At 33.1% G+C, this 9,563-nt stretch overlaps 1 protein-coding gene across 2 annotated transcripts; it reads left to right on the top strand.

Moving 5' to 3' along the window:
• The first annotated feature begins 3,451 nt into the window (after nucleotides 1–3,451).
• Nucleotides 3,452–9,339, top strand: LOC137818762 (calcium-transporting ATPase, endoplasmic reticulum-type). 2 transcript variants are annotated; one of them, XM_068622363.1, is made up of 8 exons: nucleotides 3,452–3,813; nucleotides 4,179–5,684; nucleotides 5,782–5,903; nucleotides 6,596–6,874; nucleotides 6,992–7,375; nucleotides 7,812–7,921; nucleotides 8,001–8,229; nucleotides 8,477–9,339. In XM_068622363.1, exons 2-8 carry the CDS (start codon nucleotides 4,211–4,213, stop codon nucleotides 9,035–9,037), a joined length of 3,159 nt encoding a protein of 1,052 aa, XP_068478464.1. In that variant the 5' UTR covers nucleotides 3,452–3,813; nucleotides 4,179–4,210; the 3' UTR covers nucleotides 9,038–9,339. The 2 variants fall into 2 exon arrangements, with proteins under 2 accessions (XP_068478464.1, XP_068478465.1); XM_068622364.1 differs by having other exon boundaries at nucleotides 3,691–3,901.
• The last annotated feature ends 224 nt before the right edge of the window (nucleotides 9,340–9,563 follow it).

A 9,563-nucleotide genomic window follows, 5' to 3' on the forward strand; every position in this document is an offset into this window, starting at 1 on the left:
TTAATCCAATTTCGAAATGAGCCCAAAACTAAAAACCTAATTTCGTTTTGTTTTTGTGATTTTTTTTTATATATTTTTAGTTCATTAATTCTTAGAAATTTTAATTTTTAATCTCTAAATAAGTATTTGGTGGATTTTATTTTCTTTAATAATTTTACTTTTTCACATTAATACTTAAGTGATGTTGTTTTAAAGATTATATTGATTATTATGTGATTTTAGTATACAGAAAGTAAAAATTGTGGAGATAGAAATACATGTAATTTTTATTAATAAATTATGTTTTTAGTCTCTTATTTTTACGAGGATACTCTTATTTTTATGAGGATAAAGACCAATTAAGCTCACATACAATAAAATTTATATATCTTAATTTTTTTTCTTTTAATACTTCAATTTTGTTGATAATAAATAAAAAATTGATTTTTCATTGTGTAGTAGTTGAGGGTGTGCTCCTCAAACCATGAGGTCCTCTGTTTGCACTTGCCTTTGTGGTGGTGAGCATACATTCTCATCACAATCTAGTCGAAAATCTATTAAATTATAGATTTTGGGTAAAAAATCTAATCGAAAAACTTGTATAATTTGTTGATCGACTTATTTTAATTCCTTTGTTGTTTTCATCTCACCATAACATTAACAACAAAATTTAAAATTGAAACAAATCAAATGTTTATTTAAAAGTGTGAAATAAATTTGGTAAAAGTTGAGAACCTGCAAACATATTTTACTTTCTTTCTTTTTTTAGTTTATTTTTGTACTACTCAATCTATGAAATCTGGGATATTAATATTTATTAGATATTAACAAGAGTATCATCATATGTGGGATGTATCTTAAACTCGACATCCTATCTATACGTTCATCGTGTTAGAACGGTCCACATAAAATACAAAACTCATCAATCTTTTAAAAAACATAACTAACATGGTTAATAACTCTAGTAAGAAAAAATTTATTCAGATCATAATTGATTAAGATGTTTACTTTTTTTAAAATTAATTTTAGAAGGTAATTTAGTATTTATTTTGAAGCCAATACTTTTCTAAGAAATAATTAATATTTTAGTTTATGGCATGTAAATGATAAATATTTATGTCCACCTGATTAAAATTTATTAATAAATATGTTTCAAATTCATAAATTATATTATGATTAATAAATACTTTTAATATATATTATATTTTATATTCATTATAATAATTTATATTGTGGTATAAGATTTCTTTTTTATTTTAATTTTTTAAGACTATTGAAATTTAATGTAGAAGTAAAAATAAAATAATGAAATAAAAGAGTTAAAAGTGTTTTACAAATCAAATCTATTAAAAAAATAAAAGATAAGTGATTTGATAAGGTGAAAAGGAAAATTTAGAGATTAAATAGTAAATCAAATTAAAATTAAGTAGTATATTTTAAATGAATAAAAATAAACTTAAATTAAATACTCAACATAACTTAATAAGAGTAAAAATAACTTTTAAATATAGTTTTGTTAAAAATATTTGCATAAGATAATAATTTGTTATAAAAATCAACTTGTGCAGATTTGTTATAAAAATCAACTTGTGCAGACTTGAACACAAGTCCTTGATATATAATTAGGTTAAATACTATAGAGGAGAAATTTGTTGATCATAAGATTTTTATTTTCATCCATTGTTATGTAAAAACACATTATTTAGAGTTTGCATGTGAGAAGTGCAAAAATTTAGATTTATGATATAGTAGTTTTCTTCCATAGTTTATAGTGTATAAATCCATTTTCATCTCTTAAATTCCAATTGTTAGGTTTTGATTTACCATAAAAAAATAATTGTGATCTATCAACTTGATATCTAATATTTAACTAAATGTTTTCCACATGAAATACACACATATCAACCAATAAACACAACCCCATTTATATCAAACCTAATAATATTTCACAATCAAATCATCAATACCTCTCATATTACCTAATATTTCAAATTTACTTTACCATCTAAACCTTGTGTTTCTCCTTATTGATATTTGTTTCCTACAATCTTATTTCAGAGAGAAGTTCTTCTGAATTTTCTTTCATACTCTTTTTACAATAACTAACAATTCAAACGCAATTGTAACAAGTAAAAAGTGTTGCTTTTGAATTCTAATACAATAAATTATGGTTTCTGACATAACAAAACACAATATAGTCTCCTTATAAAAATAGAGAAAAAGTAAATACAAAAAGTGAATAATAAATTATTCTTCAACCAAATAAATGATATATATCCTTGTTAGTATTTTTCTCTTCTCATATTCCTACCATCTTATTCACATGTACCCTTCTATCCACTTTTCTTGTTGTGATAAAAGTCAATGGAACTTATTTTAATTTCAAACGTTAAGAATACAACTTTGACAGAGACAAGTGTAGTTGGTCATCTTTGTAAAATTGCAAAACACGACATCATGCATAGAAAAGGAAAGAGGAAATTACATGGAAGCTTCCACAGTGAGAAAGTTCTATGTGTGGCAAATAGTTAATAATATTTCCCCATCGAGGTTTGGTATGACCAAATCACACTTGGTAGAAAAAAATAAGAAAAAGGAGAAGGTTAAAAAGAAGAGAAAGTAAAGAGAAAAGAAGAAGGCATTATTATATATGTTCTTTCAAAAAAAAATTTGGCTACAACAACTGTGGTACTAATTTTGAATGAGAATGATAACATTCAAATGAAAAGTTCTTTGGTATTTGCATACGTAGTAGGGACTAATAAAGCTGTTACTGGTTATAATTACAGTGCAATTGTACAAGTTGTCCTAATTATGACATTAACACTTAACCTAACACCCTACCATAAATCATTCTCACACTTTATAAATAATTTTCTAACATGTTTTAGTTTTTATTATTTTAATAATAAATCAAGACTATGTTAATTTTCTGTTAAAAAAAATCTGACTGATGAATACTTCTTTGTAATTATAATTTTGTCATATACAAAACTGAACCAGCTATTATTATTTTAAAAGTGAATCTCAACAAGAAAACAGGATTTAAAAACAACATATACATTTCAGAATGGTAATGGTGTTGTGTACTTGTTGCCGTGCTTCCCACTACCTGCAGACAACGCGTTTGTTCACCAACCTCTTCTCACCTTAGACATAATTTTTCTTTTCAGTTTTTTAATGATAGTTTTGTTCGAATTCGCTGATCTTTAACTATTAATATTATCTTCATTTTCAATCAATATTCTCATTTATCATATCTTTGACGAATCACTAAGCAACAGAGCAGTTTGCTAGTGTGAGTGTTACACAAAATAAGCATCCAAATATAATAACAAGTGTATTTAAAGCAGAGAACTATTATATGAAATCAAACACAGACACGAACAAATTTCAAAATGTGGAACGTTGCAGTTAATAAATGCTGTTTTTCTTTGCAATTAATAAATACTGTTAAGCAAAGTCAAAAAGCAGAAAGTGGGGGTGTGCAGTTCGTTCCAACTCACACACCCCTTTAGAAAATTCTAAAGTAACTGACTGGACTTGAGAACTGGTTATAAATTATATTGGAAAGAAGAAGAATTTTTTAGGCATCAGATTCTAAAATTCTCTTTCACAGATGGGAGTTTTCCAACCCCACAACATCACAAAACAAGACAATTTATCTAAAGGTGTGTTCAAAGACAGGACTAATTGACCAGTGACTAATCCGCAGTCTTCACAACTTCTGTTTCTTGGACGAAAGGATTTTCATCCTCCAGCATCTTTGGAAAATTCCAGGCCTTAGCTTTGCTTGGTTTCCAAGCTAAGATAATTTGTCTGCTTCTTCTAATGGTACAAGTTTTGCTTTTACCATCTATGTTACTTAACCAAATATCTTGTTTCACCATGCACTTTATGCTGTGTGTGTGAGAGAGATAAGGTATGCAATTTGTCTGGATTTGATGTTCTCAAAATGTTTTTCATGTACCAAACTGTCCTGAAAACATGTCTTCTACAAGCACTTTGTCAGTTTACTTCCTGAAAACCAGGAAATGCTTTTTTTTTTTAACTTCATGTGATTTTGTCCAAGTTGACATGGTTGAAATTGTTTTGTAGTGTTTTACTATCTGTTTAGGGAGTACTTTATTGTATGTGAATTTTTTAACAGCATGTGGAACATGGCTTCTTTGTGTTACATTTTTAATGTATAATTTCAGTGGTGAATTTGGACAAGAACAAGAAGGTTCCAATGGAGGAAAAACCATTCCCTGCATGGTCATGGTCTGTTGAACAGTGTTTGAAAGAGTATGAAGTGAAACTGGACAAGGGTCTGAGTACTCATGAGGTTCAGAAGCGGCGCGAGAAGTATGGTTGGAATGAGTTAGCAAAGGAGAAAGGAAAGCCCTTGTGGGAACTAGTGTTGGAACAATTTGATGACATGCTGGTGAAGATACTTTTGGCTGCAGCCTTCATATCATTTCTTTTGGCTTACTTTCACGGAAGTGACTCAGGGAAGCCTGGATTTGATGCATATGTGGAGCCACTTGTGATCATCTCGATTTTGGTCCTTAATGCCATTGTTGGAGTTTGGCAAGAGAACAATGCTGAGAGGGCTCTTGAAGCCCTCAAAGAGTTGCAATGCGAGTCTGGGAAAGTGTTAAGGGATGGCTATTTTGTGCCTGATTTGCCTGCTAGAGAGCTTCTTCCTGGTGATATTGTGGAGTTGCATGTTGGAGATAAGGTCCCCGCTGATATGAGAATTGCGGCTTTGAAAACCTCAACATTGAGGGTTGAACAAAGTTCTTTAACAGGAGAAGCAATGCCAGTTCTCAAGGGGACAAATCCTGTTTTCTTGGAAGACTGTGAGTTGCAGGCTAAAGAAAACATGGTATTTGCAGGCACCACTGTTGTCAACGGGAGTTGTATATGTATTGTTATCACCACAGGAATGGACACTGAAATTGGAAAGATACAGAAGCAGATACATGAGGCTTCTCAAGAGGACTGTGACACCCCTTTGAAGAAGAAGCTGGATGAGTTTGGTAACAGGCTTACCACTGCAATCGGTATAGTTTGTCTCATTGTTTGGGTTATCAACTACAAGAACTTCATTTCTTGGGATGTTGTCGATGGATGGCCCTCAAACGTAAAATTTTCATTCCAAAAGTGTACCTACTATTTCAAAATTGCCGTTGCCCTTGCAGTTGCTGCAATCCCAGAAGGCCTTCCTGCGGTTATCACAACTTGTTTAGCACTCGGTACACGGAAAATGGCCCAAAAGAATGCAATTGTGAGAAAGCTTCCTAGTGTGGAAACTTTGGGATGTACTACTGTGATATGTTCAGACAAAACTGGCACTTTGACAACAAATCAGATGGCTGTGACACAATTCTTTACTTTGGGAGGGAAAACCACTGCTTCTCGACTCATTAGTGTTGAAGGCACAACTTATGATCCCAAAGATGGGGGAATTGTTGATTGGGGATGCTATAACATGGATTCTAATTTGCAAGTCATGGCTGAAATATGTGCTGTTTGCAATGATGCTGGGATTTACTTCGATGGTCGCCTTTTTAGAGCCACAGGTTTGCCTACTGAAGCTGCTCTCAAAGTGTTGGTTGAAAAGATGGGAGTTCCAGATGTGAAGTCAAGGACCAAAACTCGTGATAATGCAGAACTTTCTGCAAACAACTTGATGAATGTCAACACTGTGGTGAAGTTAGGTTAGCAAATGGACTCAACTCATGAAAGGTGAATAAATTGTCGAAGTTCTGTAGTGCTAGGAGTGTGACAAAGTATTTTTTAATTTTTGTTGTACAGGATGTTGTGAGTGGTGGAATAAAAGATCCAAAAGGGTAGCTACGTTGGAGTTTGATCGCATTCGGAAGTCAATGAGTGTTATTGTTCGTGAACCAAATGGTCAAAATCGGCTTCTTGTCAAGGTGACTTGATCTGATGCTTTATCACCACTTTGGCTTTTATCAAAAAAAAATTATCAACAGTTGTTTGAACTGAAGCGTATTACTATGCGCAGGACAAACCATTTAGCATCGTTTGTAACAAAAAATGACACTGCTGCATATTTAAATGATATTGAAATAGGAGCTTTCGGGATTTTAGCATGTTTTTTACTTTGCATTCAGGGAAATGTACTAAAATGAGTAGAAATGACAAGTGAAATTTACTTAGACAAGTAGAAATGGCAAGGTTACCTTGATTTGACTATATTTCCAAGATGAGCAAAAAGGAGCCAAAAGGGTTTTGTTTGTGATTCAAATTTTGACAGGGCCTTTCTTGTCCCTTGTGTCATACATTTTTTAATGATTATAACTTTCTTTGCGTGATGCTAGTATGTTATCTTTTCTTTTCTTTTATATGTTTTCAATTCTCGAAGTCACATTTTTCAGTTTTCACTGACATTATGGCTTTTGATTTGTGTCTCACCAATTCTTAACTTGTGGGGTATGTTTCACTAGGTAGAACGATTATCTTTATATCTAAGCTAATGGTAAAATGTCTCCTTGAGTAAATTGTAGTTGTTTTGCTATTCTCTATTCACAAACTGTGACCTTTTCTTTTAATGTCTGGTTTCATCTAGTGCTGTTTTTTGAGCTCTTACGTAGTTGAATCACAGGGTGCTGTTGAGAGTTTACTGGAGCGTAGTTCACACGTGCAACTTGCTGATGGATCTCTGGTTCCAATAGATAATCAATGTAGGGAACTACTTCTTCAAAGACTCCAGGAGATGAGTGGGAAGGGATTGCGTTGCTTGGGTTTTTCATACAAAGATGAATTAGGAGAATTTTCAGACTATTATGCTGACAATCATCCTGCTCACAAGAAGTTGCTTGATCCAACACACTATTCATCCATTGAAAGTGATCTAGTTTTTGTTGGCATTGTTGGCTTAAGAGTAAGTTTGTGTCATACACTTAGCTATGGACCAATCAATGAATCAATCATCATTCTTTTGTCATGCAACCTTTTGAGGACATCCATTTAGTTCATAATAATTTTCTTGATCATTCAGGATCCTCCTCGTGAGGAAGTTCACAAAGCAATTGAGGATTGCAAGGAAGCTGGCATAGGAGTTATGGTAATAACTGGAGATAATAAGTCAACTGCAGAGGCTATTTGCCGGGAAATCAAATTGTTCTCTAAAGATGAGGATCTCAAAGGGCAAAGTTTGACTGGTAAGGAATTCATCACTCTTCCTCATTCAGAACAAGTTAAAATATTGTTGAGACCTGGAGGCAAGGTTTTCTCTCGAGCTGAGCCTAGACACAAGCAAGAAATTGTTAGACTGCTGAAGGAAATGGGGGAGATCGTTGCAATGACTGGAGATGGTGTGAATGATGCACCTGCACTTAAGCTAGCCGACATAGGGATTGCTATGGGCATAACTGGGACAGAGGTAACATAACTTTTGCTTTAGTGGAGTGCAACTTTGTTTTATGTCAATGTCATATGATAACCCTCCGTTTCTCTCTTCTTTCTTCTGTTGTAGCATTGAATTTATGTGAGTATTGCCATTATAAGTTGAAATTATGGATAAAACTAAGATACAATTCTGTAGGGACTTTTGGTACTGTTTTTCAATTAAAGTTGAAGTTTCATCTCCGTAATTAGTGAGAAAAGGGTCTGTATTAAATGTCAGCATAGTTTATGGAGGTGAAATTCTAATTCTAATTGGATAAAAACACAAAGTATATAAGTTTTTGCCTATTTCTATTCTTTAGAAACATCAGCATGAAGTGTGAACCGTGTATTAAATAAAAATAAGTTGAGACCTGAGATGTGTCTTCTTGGACGTTTAGCATTCTGATTACCTTGCCTACTAAACACTGCAGGTTGCAAAAGAAGCATCAGATATGGTGCTTGCAGATGACAATTTTAGTACCATAGTTTCAGCTGTAGCTGAGGGTCGCTCTATTTATAATAACATGAAGTCATTCATAAGGTATGACATCTCTCTTGGTATTTCATCTTGAATCTGATTTATCTAGACTAATCCTTCACATTTGCTCAATCTTCTTCAGGTACATGATATCATCCAATGTCGGGGAAGTAATATCCATATTCTTGACAGCTGCTTTGGGGATCCCAGAATGCATGATACCAGTGCAACTTCTATGGGTGAATTTGGTTACTGATGGTCCACCTGCAACAGCTCTTGGTTTTAACCCTGCTGATGTTGATATCATGCAGAAGCCACCTCGCAGAAGTGATGATCCATTAATAAGTTCTTGGGTTCTTTTCCGTTATCTGGTAAATTTTGCTTAACTCTCTTCAATTTAACTAACAACTTTGCAAATTAATGCTCGAGTCTATTGTCATTCTGTACAAAACTTATATGCAATTCCTTAACTCAGAATTTGAGTTTCTGGCTTCTATACAAACGTTTACAATACATATTATTGAGATAAAACTTCAATTTTATTCAAAGAGTAATACCAAAATCATCTAAAGAATCACATCTAAATTTGTTCATTCTTAAATACTATGCTCATTTCAGGTAATTGGTTCCTATGTGGGAGTAGCAACAGTTGGCATTTTTGTCTTGTGGTACACTCAAGCATCCTTTCTTGGCATCAATCTTGTGAGTGATGGTCACACAATTATAGAATTCTCCCAGCTTCGCAATTGGGGGGAGTGTCCCTCGTGGTCTAATTTCACTGTTGCTCCATTTGATGTTGGAGGTGGTCGCTTGATCACCTTTTCAAATCCTTGTGACTATTTCTCAGTTGGCAAAGTAAAGGCCATGACTCTCTCTCTCTCAGTCTTGGTGGCAATTGAGATGTTTAACTCTTTGAATGCTCTCTCAGAAGATAATAGCTTGAGGAAACTACCACCTTGGAGGAACCCTTGGCTTTTGGTAGCCATGTCAATATCATTAGGACTCCATTGCCTCATACTCTACACTCCATTCCTTGCAGAAGTGTTTGGAGTCATTCCTCTTAGTTTCAATGAGTGGTTTATGGTCCTTTTAATATCAGCACCTGTTATTCTTATTGATGAGATTCTGAAGTTAATGGCGAGGAGTCAAAGGAGGTTGACAAAAGAGAAAGAAGCATGAAGTCTTGGGTACATGGCCACTATAGAAAGCAATAAGACCAGATGAAGATTGGATGATAAATGGCGTGTCAATCCAAATTCTTTGATACATTTTTTCCCTGACTTCAGGAAAATTGCAGTTCATTAGTTTCTGGCAAGAAATTTGTCACTATTTATGATCATTGCAGTAAATATATTGTATAAACATTTTGTTCAATTGCTCTTTTACTTTTTTACTTTTTTCCTTTGAGAAAAATCTGAATGCTAAGTCAAAGAAAAAAAAGGAAGTTCTCTATATGTTTTGGTGTTCAACACTACAAGTAACATATTAAGTTTGAGGCTTTTCTGCACAATACTTGCAAGTGATGTTTTCAGAAAAAATGCATATTTTTGTACGTTAGCATAATACCTATGATGAAATAACAAGTCAGGGATTAAATTGATAGATCCTTAGCATTTAGGAACTAAAATGATTTATGGGTGTTATAAGAGTGGGTAAAAAATCCAAATTGTCAAATCCAATTCATAATTATCCAAATCCATATTAT

The sequence above is a fragment of the Phaseolus vulgaris genome, chromosome 10, assembly GCF_000499845.2.
Source record: "Phaseolus vulgaris cultivar G19833 chromosome 10, P. vulgaris v2.0, whole genome shotgun sequence".
Taxonomy (NCBI): domain Eukaryota; kingdom Viridiplantae; phylum Streptophyta; class Magnoliopsida; order Fabales; family Fabaceae; genus Phaseolus; species Phaseolus vulgaris.

What these genes read in the sequence shown, in the direction of transcription:
- LOC137818762 (XM_068622363.1), top strand. Translation starts at nt 4,211, where the DNA reads ATGGAGGAAAAACCATTCCCTGCATGGTCATGGTCTGTTGAACAGTGT. An exon ending in CAACACTGTGGTGAAGTTAG is followed by an intron (nt 5,685 to 5,781) that starts GTTAGCAAATGG and finishes TTTGTTGTACAG; the next exon opens with GATGTTGTGAGTGGTGGAAT. An exon ending in AAAATCGGCTTCTTGTCAAG is followed by an intron (nt 5,904 to 6,595) that starts GTGACTTGATCT and finishes GTTGAATCACAG; the next exon opens with GGTGCTGTTGAGAGTTTACT.